This window comes from Salminus brasiliensis, chromosome 5, assembly GCF_030463535.1.
Source record: "Salminus brasiliensis chromosome 5, fSalBra1.hap2, whole genome shotgun sequence".
Lineage (NCBI taxonomy): Eukaryota > Metazoa > Chordata > Actinopteri > Characiformes > Bryconidae > Salminus > Salminus brasiliensis.
The window spans coordinates 30,846,948-30,868,724 of NC_132882.1; the positions used below are offsets into that span (position 1 = coordinate 30,846,948).

General features: G+C 39.7%; 1 protein-coding gene across 2 annotated transcripts; it reads left to right on the forward strand.

Moving 5' to 3' along the window:
- Positions 1 to 192: 192 nt before the first annotated feature.
- rhot2 (ras homolog family member T2) lies at positions 193 to 19,965 on the forward strand. Of its 2 annotated transcripts, none has more exons than XM_072680155.1 (19): positions 193 to 382; positions 4,451 to 4,509; positions 4,592 to 4,673; positions 5,538 to 5,581; positions 6,700 to 6,753; positions 6,860 to 6,912; positions 8,380 to 8,488; positions 9,946 to 10,047; positions 11,802 to 11,900; positions 12,157 to 12,265; positions 12,474 to 12,594; positions 13,210 to 13,294; positions 13,393 to 13,538; positions 13,739 to 13,839; positions 14,327 to 14,457; positions 14,658 to 14,738; positions 15,985 to 16,107; positions 17,401 to 17,600; positions 17,837 to 19,965. In XM_072680155.1, exons 1-19 carry the CDS (start codon positions 346 to 348, stop codon positions 17,952 to 17,954), a joined length of 1,854 nt encoding a protein of 617 aa, XP_072536256.1. In that variant the 5' UTR covers positions 193 to 345; the 3' UTR covers positions 17,955 to 19,965. The 2 variants fall into 2 exon arrangements, with proteins under 2 accessions (XP_072536256.1, XP_072536257.1); XM_072680156.1 differs by lacking the exon at positions 193 to 382 and adding an exon at positions 2,455 to 2,585.
- The last annotated feature ends 1,812 nt before the right edge of the window (positions 19,966 to 21,777 follow it).

Genomic DNA, 21,777 nt, shown 5'->3' on the forward strand with positions numbered 1-21,777 from the left:
ACTTAACTATGGTCACTAACAGGAGGTTAGGAGTCCTTGCAAAAGACATTTGGGGGCTTTTGGCACTACTTAAATAATACTCACTTCTCAACCGCGTGTTTATTATAAATATATGTAATATAATATAATTGAAGGGAAGCCCCGACAGGGGGCGCTGATCGCTGGTGTTAACAGCGCAGAGGGGTCGGGTTCTCCTTGGACGGGAAATGGGTCACACGGAGAGATGAGCAGACCGATTTGAATTTTTTTTATTATTATTATTTTATTTTATTAAATCACAGTAAACCCAGTTCACTCACGACCGGAGGTGGTTCACAAACCTGGCAGGGAGATTAGGAGGAGAAAATGAAGCGCGATGTGCGGATCCTGCTGTTGGGGGAGCGTAAGTAGAAAATCTAGCAGTAGCTAAACTTAACAACTGTCAGAGACAGGAGGCTGCTGAGCTAGCCCGCTAACTAACCAACTAATACTAAATTCGCCAACTTCAATCCCGAGAGACTTGCTCTCTGTAAGCAACGCCTTTGGTAAATTTAGCTAGCTAGCTAACCTCGTGCTGTAAAAGCAGTCCGTGTCGGTGAAGCTAAATATCGACGCTACACTGAAAGTGTAGAGATCAGACAGCAATGAATGATCGGACACTTAGTTAGTTAGCTAGCTAGTACTCTCAGCACTGGTGTGTGTGTGTGTGTGTGTGTGTGTGTGTGTGTGTGATCTGTGTCATCTGTGTCTGTGGGGTACAGACACGTAGCTGGCCGCTGTGTAAACTGCAGTGTCTCCCCCTTCTCTGGATGGACGCAGGGACTAAACCCCGTGTCCTCTAGTAAGACAGATGGCAAAAATGACAGAGGCTCTACTCTCAGTTTTAGAGCATGAAAACGGATTTGTTTCATAAAACGTTTAACATCTTAGAAACGTAAGACGTCTGTTATTAGCCATAAAAAGAGTTGTTGGATCACCACACCTAGCTAGCGAGCTAAAACTGTGCACAGGTGGCCAGCTAGCAGCTAGCGCTAGCTAAACTTCTCAAAAACTGAGCAGCTTCTGAGGAACTGCGAGCGAAAATACTAGCCAGATAGCAAAGCTGCACACTGTTAAAAAAAAAATAAAGTTTCTGCTAGCGAAATATTTATAGCTGTATATATTTGTATCTTTACAGGTTTATTAAACAGCCTCAAATCAGTTAGCTTGCTAGCTACCAAGCTAGCTAGCTAGCTAACATATTAGGAAGACCGTCAAGCAGGACCGTAATTTTATGATGTTTACATTTGTGCTTGCTGTTATTATAGCTACCTATTTTCTAAAATTGCCTTTTCTTCTCCAATTAAGCGGTACATTTTAAGAAATAGAAATTTTAGAGATTGTATTTTTATTGGATAGCTTCAAATATTAGACTAGCTTGCTTAATATCGACCCCAGACACAAGCTTGGAGCAGTCTGACTAGCAGGCTGTTTATTAAATATAACTATTGGTATGAATATGAATATTATAATATATAGCATGTAGCTACATATTATAACGAATTAAACCAATTGATGTGTCAGTTGACCGTTAGCTGGTTAGCTGCCACAGCTAGCGGGTCAAATTCAAGGCTAACAGAAGTGCTAGCTAAGCTAAGTAACGGTGAGCTGCTGTACAGACGTTCATTCTGGGGTTACTGTCCATCATTAGTCTGGAAACAGTGTGAGAGAGAGAGTTGCTTATCTGCAGGTTCTGCTCAGAGACCCACAGCATGGGACAAATGAAAGGAAAACAACATGGTGAGAGGATGAGCACCGTTCCTTCAGATGGTGGTGATGGTGGAGAGTACTGTCCAACACATCGGTCCAACATCTCCCACATACGTTCAGCTGGGTTAAGATCTGGTGACTGCAAAGGCCACAGCGTCTGTTTAACATCACCTTCATATGCTCATTGAACCATTCACTGACCCCCTCGTGCCCTGTGCCATTCTGGTCGATGTTCATCATGGGTTAAAGGTGACCAGTCAGAATGGCTTGGCAGTGACCCTTCTCTTTTAAGAGGGACCAGATCTGCAAAATGCCTCTTGCAGCATAACAGAGCCACCGGACCCCTTCACTGTAGTGGACACCCATTCAGGTGTACGCCACACTTGTACTCTGTGTCGGACCATGTGACGTTTGTCCGCATCTCTGTAGGCCATTGATGGTTTTCTAATGAGATGTTTAAGGACTGCTCCACTAAGGCCTGCTGTAATAACACCACTGGCTTTTCTAACCGATGTTCTTGCTGTCTGTGTAATGCGTCCTTTTTCTATCCTCTGTCATTTTAATCCAAATCTGAGATCAGTCGGGTCCCCTCTCTACAGAGCATGTGCAGGACGTTTAGAACTGTTTAACTCCACCATGCAGCGCACCTGTCTAGGAACGTCAAAGCTTTCTATGTACTCATTTCTTCAGGTGTTTCCTGTAATTTGTCGCTTTGCCTGTAGCCGGACATAGCCAGTGTTGCCTGGGTGTACTCTTGCAAGCGGTGTTGTCTCTCTTGAGCTCTCCATCAGAAATCTTTGTTGGGAAATGCTTTGCACAAGCACTAAAAGCCTGTTGGTTGAGGACTTTCTCAGAAGGTAGATAAGAGTTGAGAGTCTGCAGTGTGAAGCATAAAAACAGGCCATAATATATTAACCTTAATAAAACTATCACGGAAACGCTCCGTTTTACCAGCGGGAGAACCGCTCGCTTTTGTTTTTCCATTCCCCCACTATAAACCAGTTCCCCACTATTTCACACCAGTAGAGCAACAACAACAGATATCAGTCCAGAGTGTGTACCACTACACACAGTGTTTAGACTGCAGTGTTTTAAAGGAACTGGGAGCTGATTGGTCAGGGAGGAGAGTCAGACTGAATTATTAGATATTAAACACACTATAAAACAATAATTTTAAGAAAAGTTTCTACGAAACTAAATCAGTCAGTCCAGAATGTCTCCAGAAACTAATGCTACAAATTTTACTGCAGTATTAATTAGCAGCTCATTTTATCTAAACTGTGGCTGTAAGCATTAAGAGACTCTGATGGGGACATCCATAGAAAATATTTCTCTGGTCTTGTTTGTATAGAGCTGTGACATTGCTCTGAAATTTATAGTGATCATTAATACGACCACTGCGCAACATCTGGCTGAGATGAGACCCAGAGGCTGGTTTGGTGGGACTTCACCTGTGCAGACAAGCTGACCTTAAACTGTGGGCGAACACCTGCAAGGGTCAGAGTCTGTTCATCTTTGAAGACATACAGCTTTGCTCTGTTGCTTAATCCTATCCTTAATAAGTCTGGTCTCCGCTCCTTATTCTGTACCTGTGGAAGTTCTGTGGACTCCTAATGCTTCATTCCCCTGCCTGTGTAACATGATGTAAATTGTTAAACGGTTCTAGATAAGAACCTCTGCCAAATGCTATAAATGTAAATGCAAGTGTGGCTTTGCTCCCAGTTTTATTGAGAGAGATTTAATGCTCTTTAAACTGACTAGGCTCTGTCTGTTTCTAGCCTTAATTAACCTCCATGTTGTCTGTTACCTCTATTTAGATTTGAGTATTTAAAATTATTTGACTTATAACGATCACACTCAATTTTTCCTCCTCCCTTAATGTAGTTAATCAGCCAAAACATGTTTGACATGACGTGCTGAGCCTGTTTACACCTGGCATTAACATGCATTTTGTATCCCCACTGTGATCAGATGAGATTTTTCCATTCAATTCCTGGTCTGGGTGACTATGCTGTGCTACACAAATAAGAGTCCTTGAGCAAGACTTCTAATACTACATTGGTCCAACTCTATAATACATGTAACCTTGTAAGTCGCACTAGATAAGAACGTTAGCTAAATGCTGGATACTTTACTGCTTGAAAACAACTATTTTCAATTAAGGTGGTCCAGCTCTGGGAGATTGTAAACTGTTTAGAGGAACTGTGGGGGACGCATTCCTGTTACGACGTGATCAGAAACTATGATGCAAACTGTTTAAACCTCATGGACATTTACTCCCCCAATCGTAGCACTGCCGCCATTTACCTGTAAATAAGCACCAGTGTAAGCATGTCCGCACATGCAAACCCAACCCCCTCTCCCCCCAATCAGTATTTCCACTTGCCTGACGGCATCCGATCACAGGAAACACATTCCGTTTACACTTGTATGTGTAAGTGTGGACGAGATCCGTCTCTGACCACCTCTAAATGTGGATTAAGAGATCTGCTCGTAATCCAATCACAGTGCATCTTGGGGTTTTTTACACCTGGCTTTAATGTGGATAAGTACAATCCGACCGTGACCCGATCACCAAAAGAACTGTAACACATGGACAGAAGTGCCCTGTATAGTATCAGTCTTGAAGCTTGAATTGGGTCATTTGGACACTAAACACATCTTGGCTGATTTATAAAGTGTTCCTCTGTTTTTCATGTTCTCTCCACTCTCCTTTCTCCAGCCAAGGTGGGGAAGACCTCTCTAATCATGTCCTTGGTAGGAGAGGAGTTTCCTGAGGAGGTGAGCCTTCCTTCTTGTGTTGTCTTGTTTTGTCTACACGGTGAGGTGCAGCTGCATAAATGACAGCAATTTTCTTTGATAGGTTCCCCTGCGGGCTGAAGAGATCACCATACCTGCAGATGTCACACCAGAGAAAGTGCCCACGCATATAGTGGACTACTCTGGTAAGCTAGTGCTTGTTGAAATTTGGTATGTGTATAATCGTGTATCAATTAGATCATTTTTTTGATATCAGTATTCACCTTATTTCACCATGCCCACTTTCAAGAGTTTCTTCTGCCTTTAGCTTATTGTAAAGTGATTGCAGTTTGAAGTAGGCTTCTGCTGTGGACCCTGTGTAAAGTAGCTAGCTGTGCTAACCCAACATGCCAACAAGCTATTTAAGGCACAGCTAACTAGCCTTCCAACACAACCCAAAAAGATCGGACCGCTGTGGGGCACTTATATCCGCCGCCTTCCAAAGAAGAGCACCTGTGTCTATGGTTAAAGAAGCTAAATTTTAAATATCCACCCAGATGTCCATACGTCTGCTCTTACTGTTATGTGTAGAGGAAGATGTGACTGGTGTTTGTGAGGCAGGTATAACATCCTAGGAGTCTAGGAGTCAACCTAAGAGCCTTGCAAACATGCGGCCGCTTCACCGGAGCTTCATAACCAAGCCATTTCTCTGGGTAAGGATGTTCTGGTGTTTGTTTCCCCTCCACAAAATTGTAAGAGGAGAGAGGTATGGACGCATGGGTGTTTAAAAAGTGGCTCTGAATACTAAAAAGTAACACTGCTGTTCAAGCAAAAATCTTCTCTCTTTTCAATCACTGTGACATCCTCTAACTGAGCAATATTACACTACAGCTGTATGTTTATTATCGCCGTGATCCACCGTAGCGCCAGAATTTTAACGCAAAGATGGCCACCTCGAAGGACAATAAAGGGAACCGAGACTTGCTTGATTCATTTTAACTGGTTTCTTTGCTGCATAGGGTTGGTTTTGGTTGATGGTGTTGAAGGCTTGTAATTGCTTGTGTTTGCAGAGAGTGAGCAGACTGATGAAGTGCTGAGACAAGAAATTGTTAAGGTAAGTATTACCTGTCTTGGCATTTGCATCATTTAGCATTTTAGAAGGTTCTTCCTTCAGCACAGCTTCTTTCAGTGTGTATGGGTGAAAGAGTCTTAATTTTAATAATTTCTAAAGAAAAAATATATATATTTTTTTTTCTCATACATGCTACTACTTAAAGTGCTGAATGCTCAGATGTAGTCTTGGGACACCGCTACTGTTTCAGGTTTATTTTTATTTTTTGTGTTTGTTTTTCTAAGGAATCTTTTAATTTATACAACACATTTACCATAATAAATGTAGAATATTTTCTTTGCATCCAACTGAACAATAGCAACATACAAAAAAGTATTATTATTATTATTATTATTATTTTTTTTTTATTGTTATTAAATAAATAATAAAATGCGCACAAGCCATGTTCAAACCTAAGCTCTCATTGTGCAAAGTTTATAGTGTTACAGCGCTGCTCGTACTTCATTGCAACATTTTGATTGTCTGGTGCTATAAATGGAAAACAGTGACTGCAGCTCTGTGCCAGAGCTCATTTACTGAAAGAGTCAGCATTAGACTGCAACATATAGATAATATGATATAAATAATAATGTAAATGTCTTTACATTTATTTTGGTATGGAATTGAGTTCAATATGCAACCAAATACAAACAAATGAAGTACCAAATACTGATGTACATAATAAAATTTTAAAAAATCTTAAATTTTCAGTCAGTAAACTTAGATGGATGCGAGGTGAGATGAATAGAGAATTACCTTAACTTGGAAAGTAAAAATTAAATGAGGCCTAAACAGTATTAAGTGTCCCGGTACTACTTATAAGCACTGAATGTCTTTGACCAGGGTTAGTCTCAGCATGCTAACCTTAGTAATCAGTTTGTAGAATTATTTGTGGATTTCAGTGGATGGGTGGATATTCTGATGGTAATGTTAGTTTATATCATAATAATATTTATAATATTAGTGCTGCTTTTTTTGCCATCTTTGCAAAACATTATTTTCTTTAGTAGCATGAAAAGCTTTGTCAGATCTAGGAAATTAGCCCAGTGAGAGTTTGATCTTTAATCAGTCTCTGTGGTTTGCGTGTGTTTCTGTAGTCAATGCCGATATCTGCTTTCTAGGCTAATGTAGTATGTGTGGTGTACGATGTAACGCAAGAGGAGACCATCGACAAGGTACACTCATACTTTTCATACTGTCCTACCTTCTTTCTTGTATTCCTTTGTTTCCCTGCTGTATCTCTGGCTCATGGTTTAAGTGTTGTTATTTCTTCTCTCTTAGATCAGGACTAAATGGATCCCGCTTGTGAACGGTGGAGCAGAAAAAGGCAGCAAGTACATCACAGTCACTGTCTCTCTTTCACTTGCCTGTGTGTTGCTGATAAAATAGGCCAATATTAGTATTGCTGTTTTCAAAGTCATGATTTTGATCAGGTGTTTAGTTAAGTTTGGGTTAAAAAAGTGAATGAGCCCAAGCTTCCCCGAGCTAAATCTTACTCTGCGATTGTGAAAGTTAGTGTGACCGTGTTACCCAAGGCAAAACCATGTTTCCAGAAATGAAACTTACTGTGATATTTTGGTGTTAATGGTATGTATTTATAGGGTTATGAAATTTCACCTGAAATAACCACATCCTCGCACTGTGTGTGGTGCAATGTTGTTAGCTGTTTCGTCCTGTTGAGTAGAGGAGTAGTTGAGACATGATGGCCTACTTTTAGAGTCTTATCTTAAGCAATTTATTTGTAACCAGCTCATTTCAAAGTCTAGAAGTTTAAATAGGGAAACAATGTTATCAGTATCAGCCGATGCCCAGGATTTTCAGTATCAGAACTGGAAAATGAGTGGGACCATGCCAAACAGTTTTGGCAACAATAACCATTAAAATGACTTCAAAACAAACTCTGAAACCAAAGGAGAAAGTATTTTATGGAGTTTTTGAGGTTTTAGAGCTGGAACGGGAAAGTGAAACTTAAGTTTGCTGGAGTCAGACAGCAGTGAGAGCTGTGAAATCTATAATAACAAAACCTGACTAAATAAAACTAGCTCCTTTCTCCTGTTTACTAGTGATTACTCCTGGTTTGGCACTAGAATTAAAAAAGACCCCTTGAGGTTGATGACATAAGTTTGGCAAGGGAGATAAAGAAATACAGTATAACATGTCATCAAGTGTGGATAATACACAAAGCCTTGTCTGCTGTACAATTACCTATTCTTGTGTTGGAGAGGTTGGAGACTTTGCTGCCTGTTCACTGTCTATTCCAGCTAGAATAACTTCATAGCTGTAGGAGGAGTCAACTCTTACCATTTTCCATTTTCCTGGTGAAAGTAGACCCATGGTGACACGAGATTCAAAAGCAAAAAGCGTTGGAGGACATGAAGGCTTTACTTTATAGCCTCTAAAATGTAAATATTAAAACGAAATTCAGGAAAATGCCTATTTTCTTTGTGATTTTTATCATGTTGTGACCCCTGCAGATTCATTTCAATAGCTTTCATTACATATTTGAAGACTTTTCAGTTACATTATTTCATGAAATTGCCTCTAGTTTATGTAGGTCCTGAGTAGAAAGCCTCAGGATTCGGGTGTGTAATGTCAGGCGGGAAATGGAAAAGGCTGGAATGTTAAGAGGTTAAAACATCTGAAGAAACTGACACCCAGCAGTACTACTTCCAACTACTGGTCGTCACACCAGTCTTTCTGTAATGGGACAGTTCCTCGCCCAGCACTACCTGCATGTCGTACTAATGCATGTTATCAATAGAACTGTGTGTTGCATCCTTGTTATTGTCTTGTTGCTGCAGGATTCCCATCATCCTTGTGGGCAACAAGTCTGACCTGCGCTCCGGTAGCTCCATGGAAACCATCCTTCCAATCATGAACCAGTTCTCTGAGATTGAGACCTGCGTGGAGGTTAGAACGACTGGCCACACACACTTACTCACATTAGTCTCTAGAAAGCAGTAAAGGACATTTCTCATTAAACATTAAGAGGGATGTGTGAGAGTATGTAAGTAACTGTAAATTGTTACTGTATTTTACTATTATTTCTTTATTTCCTGGAGTACCATTAATATGTAGCACTTGTAACTTCATTCAGTTACGTTAAGGAAAGAAACATACTTTTTACTCCTAACGTTTTCTTTTAGACTTTCAGAGTTATTACAAATCTAAGTCTATGAAATATTTCCTCTTTGTCTATTTTTGTCTTTCTCTGGCCAATCTGTTTTTTTGTTGTTGTTGTTGTTGTTGTTGTTTTTTGTTGTTGTTTTTTTTGTGAAGGCATTCGATCTAATTTATATCAATGTAAACTTAAATGGCCCAATACTACCCATTATTCTTACTGCAAGTGTGTAATTAGTTTCTATTTGAATTTTCAGAAAATTAAAACATTTAATAAAAATAAGTAAAAATAATATGTAGTAATTTTTTTATATATAAAATTGTTTTTATCATATCACATTGTCAGACATGGTCATAAACTAGTATTGCCACTTCTACCTGCCTAATGACTGTTATGACAATTTACATGGACTCTTAACTGTCTTCCACCATTAACTGTCATTACTCTTACTATAACTACTTTGACTATATTGTCATATTATATTATGATTATTATTTTATGAAATTAGGATTATGTTGCACACCTGAGCAGCAAAACAGTATAATGTGGTGGCTCTGTGATATCAATAATTGTATCAATTGTTCTGACCAGAGGAAGATTAGTCCCCCTTGTGAGTTTTGTTTTTTCCTCCAGCTCTGAGGGAGTTTTTCCTTGCCACTTTTGACGTTGGCTTGCTCACTGGGGGTCTTAAGTTTTCATGTGGTCTTATGTAGTTGATTTCTTGTCTTCTTACTAATTACTGATTCTGTAAAGCTGCTTTGTGACCACACTTGTTGTAAAAAGCCCTATACAATACATTTGAAATAATAATAATAAAGAAATTCAAAAGCATTTAAAATATGAATACAAAATAAAATAATAAATAATAAATGAATATAAAACAATATATACAGAGAAAAGAGAATATACAGAATTAATGAAAAGGAAATATGTATACATAAAATACATAGAAAAATGATGCAAATGAAAATACTTGTGTAAGTGGTGTAAGTGTGTAAACCATTTTATTTATTCCGTTTACGGTAGGTTTTTTTTTTTTTTTTTTTTTTTTTGACTAGACCCACTATTTATATAATAATTTTCTAAAGCAGTTTAAGTGTAAATTACTATGCAACTAAAGGCTGTTTCTCTTGCTGGATGCTGCCTGTGGTTCTCTTTTCCTGCGTTTGTCAGCATAACCCCTATCTAATATCCTAATCTTGCTGAAATTTACACAGTGTGCGCATATCTGGTTTTGTTTTCTCAGTGTTCTGCTAAGAACCTGAAAAACATTTCCGAGCTGTTCTACTACGCGCAGAAAGCTGTCCTGCACCCTACTGCACCTCTGTACGATCCCGAGGACAAACAGGTACACATGCACGTACACCTGCGCACACACCTCTAATGTAGGAATCCCATTAGCACTACTATTTCAGTCAAGTGTGCTAAAGCGTCAAACTGAAGTGCCATGCCGGGATTTGAGGATTACGTTTAAAAATGAAGGGTTTAGTAAGAACTGGCAGAAATTCAGTCCGACTGAGAGCAGAGTGAGGTTTTCTGTTCACTGTGTTTAATAGTTTATTTATAGCTGTGATTGACAGTTCGCTTGTTGTGGACTTGAATATTATGGTAATGGAAAGTATTTTGTTCTTAATATAACTGTTCTTTTTCTGGGGCAGATTGAGTTACTACACATCTGTTAATGAAAAAGAAACAGCAAGAATTCAGTGCACAACATTTTCTAAAAAGAGCCACAGGGTCACAGATATGCTTCGTGTTATTTACAGTTTAACATGGAGCACGTCTAATATTTGGTTAAATATCACTTAGCAATTTGCACCTTTTTTTGACAGATTTTTGACTCCTCTTCTTGGCAGAGACAAAATAATTTGTTGGATTTCTAAACTGCTTAATCTATTCCACACCCACCTTTAATGTGTGTTTTGGGGTCTGTTGGAACACCCAGTTGTGATGGTTTCAGGTTGTGCTGAAGGTTTTGTGCAATATACCAGTTCTAAAACTGCCCCAGAGCATGTTGTTGTTGCTACCATCACCACGTTAATCAGTTGGTACAGTGTTCTTTGTGTTGAATGCTACATCTTTGCCTCCCCTGACCATAAAACATTCCTCCAGAACTTATTTCTTATTTCTTTGTCCATGTGGTTCAGCTGCAAACTTTAGTCAAGGCTGAAGGTGTCGATTTTGGGGCAGGGCCTTTTTTTCTTGGCCAGCTGCCTCTTTGTCCAGGGCAATGACTTGACGACAAGCAACAATTTGTTACAGCAGCTGTCAGTTCTGGGCAGGTCTGCATGTTGATAGTTCCTGGGTTGTTTCTGACTATCTGAACCAAGCTGAGGGCAACACTTTGAGTCTCTTTCCAGACCTTGGAAAAGTGGTTACACCTCCCAAAAACTTGTATAGATATTGAACCTGATGATCTTGGAATTTGCAGTTGTTAAAAAACATCTCTAAGAGACATTCCTGACTCGTTTGGAGTTTTCAGAACCATTGAATTAATAATCTAAGAGGCTTTATGTGTATTTCTGATCTATATGCATACATTTAGAACATCTGGTTAAACATGTGCACCAAATTCTATGCATTTTCTTAGTCATTCAGCTCCAGAAAAAGAACAGTTTAATGAAGATCATTGAAAGGCCAGTATTGCCATGGCACTCATCATGGTCATGAGTGCAATGTAGAATGTTCCTCCAAGTCATATTAAGCCTTCCAACAACTCGAAGAGAGCAGGGCCAGTTATGATCTCTGCACAGGAAATTTGCCACAGTGAGGTGTTAAATTTAACACTGAGTGTTGATACAACACTGGAAAATTTGCTGTGTGAGACTCTCACTTGTGGCATCACCAATGATTTAACCTGCAAACTCCTGATAGGGGTCCCCTGCTTCAAACCTTTTTTAATCACATTTTGAAATTTAGATTTTACCCTTCCACTTTTAGAAGATCAGCCCTAAGCAAGTACAAAATGGCAGGGTATAGCTATGCAATGCATAGCCGGCTATTGCTCAACCCCCTAATAACTAGCCTGAGCACATCCACTAGTTACTGAATATATGTCGATATATGTGTTGAAAAAGCTGCTTTTTTTTGTTTGTGTTGTAGCTGAAACCACTGTGTGTTCGTGCCCTCAGTCGGATCTTCAGCATATCCGATCAAGACAACGATCGAATTCTCAGCGATGCTGAGCTTAATAACTTTCAGGTAAGAGCATCCACCTCAAGGGTGTGTTTGTTTGCTTCCTTGTTTCTTGTTTCTTAAGAAAGTGAAAAGGGACACTAGTAAAATGTTGAACTGGATATTAGATTTTATGAGGAATTTTTAACTGGAAATTGGGTCAAATTTTTTGGGAGTGCTAGGTTTGATACCTCTAACCTATATTTCAGATTTTCATTTGACATTTGGGGAAGTCACTAATATTTGTGTGTGTGTGTGTGTGTGTGTGTGTGCTTTTGTGAAGAAATCCTGTTTTGGGAACCCATTGGCCCCTCAGGCTCTGGAGGATGTTAAAACTGTAGTGTGGAAAAACACCAGTGATGGAGTGCAGGACAACGGACTGACGCTTAATGGTAACACACATTCACGTGAACTGGAATTTCAGGCACATTCAGGCACACAGAAAATAACGATAGGAAAAACACATAGGGCTATGCATGAAACAGAAAGGTTTGAAATTCACACCCGGTCACCAACAAGGTCGTCGTTTCCGTTGCGGTCTTATTGAACAACATATTCATATGCTTTACATGCTCCTCTTGCTTGTGTGTGTCTTTTCAGGTTTCCTGTTTCTGAACACGCTTTTCATTCAAAGAGGACGTCATGAGACCACATGGACCATCCTGCGCAAGTTTGGTTATGACGACACTCTCGAACTCACCGATGACTACCTCTATCCACAGTGAGTTTGAATTCACCTGTGCATTAATGCAATAGTATGAAGGGACACCCCCCCCCCCCCCCCTTTTACCTAAGGTGTAGTTGCTTACCCCACACCCCCAATCCCTTTTCATTACTACTACATGAAAGCTTAGACTTTGCTAGTTTCTCTTTTGTATCTAGCTAATCAAATTAAATCACGTTTATTGTCATGTTACGTCACGTGAGTAAAAAAACTTGCATGGTCCCTCCCTAAAAAAAGAACAGATATTTACAAAATAGAAATACTAAGTATTTACACATTAACCTATACTATAAATACTTTATTTACAATATTGCACATTTACTTCACCTTGAGTTCACATCTCTGCATAATGCTGAAGAAAAGGATGCACCACCTTCTCAGGTTATAGGGGGAGATGATTAGAAGAGGGGTTGGTACGATTCTAACGTTTCCATCCAACCTGTTCTTTAGTACCCTCTGCCTCCCAAATATTTCTTTCCTCAATGCACCTGATTTATCAACTTTTTTGTGAAGTCAAGATCAAGCATGTTTTTAATAGTTGAAATTGTGCAGAGAAGCACTGATTTTAGCATTTTACTTCATGTGTATTTATGGATCTTCGCATCTTCTCAGGTTACGAGTACCTGTCGATTGTACGACAGAGCTGAATCATCTCGGATATCAGTTCCTTCAGAAGCTCTTTGAAAAGTATGATGAGGTAATCAATTTAAAGAGCCTATGTTTTTATCCTCGTGACTCCGAGAGGTATATGTGGTAACCGTGATGGCTAACTGTTTTTCCTCTCTTTTTGAATAGGATAAAGATGCCGCTCTCTCGCCGGCGGAACTGAGGAATCTGTTTGGCGTGTTTCCCTACATGCCCTGGAGCGAATCTGTGTACAGCAGCGTCCACACCACAGAGGAGAGCTACATTTCTCAAAAAGGCTACCTCTGCCAGTGGACGTAAGCAAACCTGTAACCGTGTTTGAGTGACCTTGAGAAGGAAAGTGAACCAGGAGTATGGTACTCAACCATTTAGACGTCATTATATTTCTGATGCAGTTTTCAGTGATTTAAACATTTGAAGAACTTGAGTGAAATTCGTGACTGATTTACAGAGACTCCTCAGTTGGTTATGTAACCGTTTGTTGGTCTATATGCAGGTTGTCTGCGTACCTCGACGTCCATAGATGTCTGGAGTACCTGGGTTACCTTGGTTATCCCATTCTAATGGAGCAGGATTCTCAGACGTCTGCTGTTACGGGTATATATGCACACAAAGACACAAGTTTTTCCTCCCCCCCCCTTTTTTTTCAAAGCATTGTATGGTTAGTATGCTTGGCAGCAGGTGTAAACACATTACTGTATGTTAACTATAATTTAAACTCAGTGTTTTATCAACTAACTATTGTTTTTTTTTGTTTTGTTTTTCGATGAAAGTGTTGAAAAGTCTAAACCGTCAATCATATGCTCACAAATTAGAGACTCAAACTAGAAATAGTTAGCACTAAAATAAACTACATACAGTATAAGGATGGAATATCTCGTGCATTTACCTTCAAAAGTACCAAGGAGAAAAAGAAGCCGTACTTACCTCCACTTTTAGCACTGACCATCTCGCAATGCTGCCACCTACTGGAGGTGTGGCGGAGTGTTTGATTCTGCATGACTAAATGTAAATAAATAAATACATTTTGACTAATAATTTGAGTACTGTAGTATTTAACTTTTTATCTGTCTCTCACTCTCAGTAACAAGAGAAAAGGCCTTAGATCTGGAAAAGGGACAGACACAGCGCTCTGTGTTCCTTTGCAAAGTGATTGGTCCTCGTGGGACAGGAAAAACAGCCTTCCTACAAGCCTTCCTGGGCCGGAGTCTTGTGGTGAGACAACAGCTATATGTTCTACTGAGTTTGAGGAGATGTTTGTGCTGTTCTGAACACAGGGCCACTGTTGCAAGGATGTTATATTAACAGATGCTGTTAATTTGCAAAAGTTGCATTAGTTGGATACATCTTCTTTTGTGTGTGTTCTGTATGTATTAACACGTCAAATAGTGTTCAGACATATGTTTGTGTTTCAGAGCGACAAGCGCAATCCCAGTGCCTTCTCTCTCTACACCATAAACACCGTCACTGTTGCCAACCAGGAGAAGTATCTCATTGTAAGTGAACCATCTTACAACCTCAATTAGATCACATACAGCGAGTCCAGTTTTAGCTGCAGAGGGCTGGTGTGGCTGTACATTGTCATTCCTATCAAGTGGGAGCACAGTTATTGTCTCAGTTGAGATTTAACACTTCCAGCCTACTACACCTCATGTTTTGGACAGGCTACCGCACACTTAAGGGAATGTTTTTTTGTTTGTTTGTTTGTTTTTTAATACCCCTGAAAGTGTAAGTCTAAGGTTCTTGTTTTTGTTACATTGTAAACGTTTAATGAGCTTAGTTTTTGCCTCACATTGCAGTTTAGCGAGCTCACTAACGTTTTTGGCATGATATACCTACATCCTGTCATCACCTTCGAGGGCCTATACTTGACCTTGATTGGTTTCTATAAAAGTCCCATGTGTCTGGCGCCGCAGTGTTGTCAATTCGACAGGTCGCCCTTACCGGGAGAAGATGAATGAACAGATTATTTTGGTTGCCACTACCCTAATGCTATGCCATTACTACCAGCAGCACCAATTTCATGCCCAGCATGTAAGACTATTTTGAATTTGCCAAATGCACGCACTCATTTCACAACAATTACATGTGTCACTGTGTCATACAGCTGCTCATGTTTACTTGCTTTCTTGTTTACAGTTCTGTTCCTTCTTTAATGGATGATGATAATAGCCGGCCTCAACTTTGTGTAATTGGTCCGAAGGTCTGAACAATCCAAATAAGGGTTTTCACACTGCAAACAAGCCCAATCATAGTTCAGTTTGATCCAGACTAAGACCACCATGTCGGTCCGTCGGTCTGGGCTGTAGCACCTTTCACGTCTGCTGTTTTGGATCAGACCAAATTGAAAAGTCGGAAGATCTGGACCAAACCGTGTAGATGTTAAAGCACCCTAAGATATAGGCAAATAGGAGCATGGCTTTACATTTTTGGACAGCTGTCTGACATGCATCTTGTAGCATTCTGAAGAAGACTCTGAATTCTCATGATATTGGGCATTTGTTACTGTGGTTTTGTTGGGTTATGGAATAATTGAGGAATAGTTGATGGTGTTCTGCATCCTCTGTGGCATGATTTAAGGCTTTGGGCTCTGTTTACTCTTGAATGGCTTCACTGCTTCATATTAACAGTAATATCATCTGTGTCCATGTAAAGCGAAGCAAGATCACTCTCTGTTTGTATTATAAACACAACAGTCTACTGTGTCACTTCCTGTCTGATATCCATATTTTTTTGCTGCAGCTGGAGGAAGTTGATGTGGAAACGGAGTTCCTGAAGGCGGCTGATGCAGCATGTGATGTTGCCTGTCTGATGTATGATGTCAGCGACCCAGCCTCCTTCAACTACTGTGCTAGTATATATAAGGTATCTATACACAAACACAGTGTTAATGCCAGGGTGTGTAAACTCTGTCGGACAGAAACACATACTCTTATGGAAGCCTACAACATTAAAATGAGATGAAACTGTGGTTTGCAGTGTGGTGCAACTGTCTAAGTGTTTGTTTGATCCCTGTTGATGTCCGAGTGAGTTAAAAGACAAGAGAATTTACCTTCTCTCTGGGTGGATGTGATGGGCCTCCCTTTACCCCAGTTGCTCAACACGATGCAAGACAACATCTGTGTTTGTTAGCTGGTGTTAGAGAATTGGCAGTTAGTGTTCTTTTCAAAGTTGGGCTGTCCAATGACCTGGTGTTCGCTGCAGTTCAAAAAGTTGCTGGTGATAGTCCTCGTTATTAACTGGGTGGGAACTAACAGCAATGAAATTGTGGGAAAATCACTAAACTGAGTAAATAAATGGAGCTAAAATAATGAGCACTGGACAAGTATTGGCCCCTGTATTAGAAATGTATGCATTGTAGCTTCTTCAATTCTGTCGTCACTTTTTGACCACAGGCTCAGTCTTGGCTATACATCTCTGAGTGGTGGACCACTGGCATGATGCGCAGTACATAACGTGAAAAGCTTAACCAGTGATTGCATAAACTGCAATCAAACTGCAATAAACCTTGAACACAAACACGCACTGTACAGTTGCAGATGATAATGATTTAACCCCTATAGCATAACACAACTCATTGAGGATGAATTATTTTGATTGCAACTGTATATAGTTTTATGTAAACATTTGGGGACCCTTGGCCAAATAAGACATTGTCATTTTTGACACAAGCTCCTCTAAGCAACTGGATTAATATGTCTGTGGATATAATATAATGCTGGGGATTGCTACGAGACAAAAATTAACTGCATGTCATGAAAAGAACACCTTGCTAACTGTGAAGCATGGTGTGGATCTGATGCATCATGTTTGGGGTTGTGTTCCAATTCGTGGCTTTGGCAGTATTGCAGTATTACACGGGTGGAGGGAAAAGTAGATCCCACAAAATATCAACAAATCCTGGATGCAAATGTCAAACCATCGATTAAAAGGCAGAAGGTGAAGAATGAAAGGCTACTGTAACAGGATAATGATCTACTTCTCAATAAGAAAAATGACTATTTGGGGGTGCCCAAACCTTTTTGTAAGACTGTAGAGCTGAGGTCGACTAGATTCTACCAATAGGTGTTTTGTTTACTCATGCAGAAACATTTTATTTTATTTATTTTTAAAAATAAATAAAATAAAATAAAATAATTTTTTTCTTTGTGTCTTCAGCAGCACTATATGGAACGTGGGGTACCGTGTGTGGTTGTAGGGTCCAAGGTTGACCTGCCAGAAGTGAAGCAGCACCACGGCATGAGTCCAGCTGAATTCTGCTACAAACACAGGCTCCCTGCTCCACTGCACTTCTCCACAGTGCACGCGCACAGCAACACGCACATCTACACCAAGCTGGCCTGGGCAGCCATGTATCCGTATGTACTCACACACATGCTCCCACAGAGTGATTCTGACAAATATAAACATAGAAATGGTTGATTTTTAGTTAAGAATTTAGTTCATGGTTATAAAACACACATATATATATATATATATATATATATATATATATATATATATATATATATATATATATATATATATATATATATATGCCATTGTTTTTTTGAAGGTTCTCCGTTTGTGTAATGGTGTCTTCACTTGTCTGTAGGCACTTGAATGGGTCGGACATGAGCAGCACTTCTTTCTGGCTTCGCGTGACTCTTGGGGCTGCAATCGCGTCTGTACTGGGCTTCGCCTTCTACAGAGCCTTCTTCAGACACAAATAACACACACATACACACTCCAACAACATTCTTTGATCATCTCATTCTCTTTAGTTGATGGCCATCCCTCTCTCTGTCTCACATACGCACGAACAAACACACCCACACACACACCCTCTCTTTCTCTCTGTCTGCCTTACCATATCATTTAGGACAGCATCCCCTTGGAGGAGGTAAGCGTTGGTGTGGAAGCCCAGTATCTGTGGCTGCGGTCACCAGGACTAAGGGCAGCCCTGTACCATTCCAGTGGGACAAATCCTCTTCTGCATACCCAACAATAGCTGCAAACTTTATGCTGGACAAGAAAGCTGAATTCATGATCACCATTTATGGTGGATGTTTGACCCAATGTGACGTTTTGCCAAATCGATGTGCTTTGGTTTAGCTGAAGCCTGCACACACCTAAACAGTGTCCATAATGGAGAAGGAGAGAATGTGTGTAGGACAGAGTGTGAGCGTGAACGAGATCCAATTGCAGCCTTCAGGCAGTGGGAGAGCTGCTGCAGTTGTGTTAAAATTATTATATTAAGGTGGAACCTCCTGGTTGCCAATTCAACCAGATGTTCATTGCATTGTGATGACTGATGGGGAAGAAGATTTTCCCTTCAATTTTCTTTCCAAAGAAAGCTGGTTTTGGACCATCTGCACTTGTCTTCATACTATTGGCCCTTTGTGGAAGGCAAAGCCATCTGAAATTAGCTCTGAGTCTACAGAAGCTGGATGGTTGGGTCTTTTTAAAAGGGGAATTCCACCAGGTTTTCAAAATTTCTAAATTAAATGTATTATTTTTTTTTATTAGATAATTACAGTCAGAATTATTTACAGTGCTGATTATAGGAACCATTGGTCACAATGTCTGCTGTGTTGATTTAGATATTTCATGTACCATCCAAAATGAGCACTGAGTTCATGTGACATCTAATCTGTCTAGATTTCTTTTGAGTAGCGAATTTAATGTCAAATCAATCTGTTTTTTTTACTTTGGAAAACTGGTGGAATTCTCCTTCAAGCTGTGTTTATACAATTGCATCAGCTATATCCTCAAAACTTTACAAAATCCCATTTAATCAGCTATAAATGTTGTAAACCTGTCCAATCCCACCAGGTTCAAAATCTTGCTGTTAAGTAGAGGCAGTAAAACCAGTGTGTGTGGATTTAAAGCAGATCTGCTTTTCATATGCTTTTCAAAGATCAATGCCTTTTTGTTCCCTGTATGTAATTCAAGATGTTGTCATTCTGCATGGTTTGATGTGAAGTGATGCCTTCTAGGGAATCTTACTGATTGATTTTGTTGGAAAGACTAATTTTGTTACGGGGTGGTAATCAGGTTTTATTTTCTACCCGAATGATAAGTGAACCTATGCCGCTCTTCTTAGTTTTATATGGTATGTTGATGGTAAAAAGGGTCATAAATCTGAAAACCTAACCATTTTATTTGGGGTTTGTTTTGGTTTGCAAAGCCTTGCATGTATATTTCCACCATGAACAGATTTTTTAAAACTATATTGTATACAATTATCTCAGCACAGACTTTGTGTTGTAGCTTTTAAGGAGGATTGAACAGTTCCCATTGACACAGCTTGGGAGAACTGACTCAGTAAGGTGCTGTAGAATGTAGCATTTCCACACCAAACCACTGGCTTTGATTACATCCTAATCATTCATAAATGCAGACGTTTTTTGAACGGTCGGTGCTAATTCCCCTTTAAAAACTGAACGCAAAAGGTCGTTATTCCGAAAGCTCACCAATGAAATGATAAAAGTGATTAAACTCTCCAGTATTGTGAAATAACTGACATGATTCCATATCTGACCATATCCATTATACACCTGCATTTGAGTGTATGCGCACACTTTTAAACGGTCCAGCTGCAGTCCTTCAGTTTTTGACCCCTGGGTTGTGGACATGCACCCCTGTGATTTATTTTTTAATTTAATCAAAATACAGCCAATTGAGAAGCTGGAATGTCCTAAAAAGATATTTTGTAATAAAAGGTGTTTTTTTATGTGGGAATGGTCTTCTGGTCCTGTTTATTAGCATGTTGTGAATCTTGAGATGCTGTATGGCTTGGAATACTGGGTGTGATCATGTGCTCTGGTCAGAACAGCTAGTTGACTAATTCACTGCACCGGCAATGTGTCATTGATGTGATTTTCTCCACTTGACCCTTCTTAGACGTAGAGAGGCAATACTCTTATCGTACCTCACAGCTCTTTGATGCTTACTGTCTCCTAAAGTATTCTTGAGCGGGCATGAGTGGATCAGCAGTGATCAGACTTGACTATTGAAACTGGATCCTTATGTCCAAAGTGTGAGTTTTTACATTTAGTAAACGAGATGGCTGTGTCCCAAACAAGCTCTGTCTACTCTTTATCACCTATTCCCACCCATCTCTCAGTCACTCACCAATGGGGAAAATCACCTAATGTAAAATTGTACACATATGAAATGAAATGCTAACATGGCAAAAGACAGTTAAAGATATTGCAATTAAATATTTAAAGTGACTTGCCTAAAGTAATGAGTCCCTCGTGTGTTTCACCTAACTTTGTTTAACTATCAGCTTTTACTGACTCAGCTTTATTGAGCCTCATCACTGAACCCAGTTTCGTTTTCAGGCTGCAATTACTGACCAATTATCTGTCCTTATCAGATTAGTTTGGAGTTTTTTGCACATTTGAACTACTGTTTATTTATTTTTTTATTACTGTTTATCCGAACACTGTAAGGAAACATTGTCTCATTTTGTCTAATTATATGAAGTTTATATAAATAGATGGAGAGAGTACGTGTACATATATGATTTAACGTCTTTTTGGAGCTTTTTATTTTAAAGTTTTTTTTAATATATATATTTATATTTATATATTTTAAGAACAACTGCCAGTTTACCTAGTATCAAAAAGTGAAAAAAAAAAACACGATATAATGAGGGTGTTTTAGGTGACCCAAATCTATCTACATGCTCATGTGCAACAGCTTGGATTCCCATTTTCTATATGAAAATATGATCTATTTTTTTAATATAACGTTATAAAAAGAACGTCTCTAAAGTGCCAATACTTTATTAAATTAAGCAAATAAACTACAAATATACTTTTTTTTTTTTTTTTTTTTTTTAAATATGCAGAAGTGTGATTTTAAACGTCTGACCACGTGTAATTTGACCAGGATGCCAAACACTTGCGAGTGCGCGTGGGGTCTATCCGCGTTCTTTCAAGAGGTTCCGCCTTTCTGTGCTAGGATTGGACAGTAGTTCAAGCCCACCAGCAGAGCGCAAATCAGAGCGCAGGAGAGGCGCCACACTAGCCAATCCTAAAGGGGGTGGGGGCGGGGTTTGCAGGATGACGAGTGCGCGGTCACTGCGAGGCTGGCTACGCGGTTGCCGTAGCAACCCAACTTCGCCGCTCTCTGCACTGTTAGCTAGCGTGTAGCTCTTTATGCTAAAGGTTCAAATGAAGGACAACAACTGACCGCTCGGTCTTTCGCTTTCTTTTCCAACCTCCCTCCCCTCGTTCCCCCGGCCCAGCTTTTACTCAACCAGACCACACAGGCACGCAGGTTTACAAGGATGAGAAAACGTTTATTGTTGTACAGTATACAAAGGCGTCCGGACCAGTTAATCACAGATACAGGGTAAAACGTTTACACCAACATGGCAGAACGAGGAAACACGACCATATGACAAATCTGAGTAAAAACTATAATCTGAAGAAAAATTGTCCTTTGTCCCCCAATGGTCAGGAGGGGGCAGCACATCCCAAGGCAAAAAATCAATCCTCCATAAACCTTCGGTTCAGCTCGACAGTCCCAGCAAGACAATGA

Bases quoted from the DNA above. Each gene is read 5' to 3' on its own strand.
- rhot2 (XM_072680155.1), top strand. From the start codon at position 346: ATGAAGCGCGATGTGCGGATCCTGCTGTTGGGGGAGC. The intron at 6,754-6,859 runs GTACACTCATAC...CTTCTCTCTTAG, and splicing joins AAGAGGAGACCATCGACAAG to ATCAGGACTAAATGGATCCC. The intron at 13,539-13,738 runs GTAAGCAAACCT...GTCTATATGCAG, and splicing joins GGCTACCTCTGCCAGTGGAC to GTTGTCTGCGTACCTCGACG.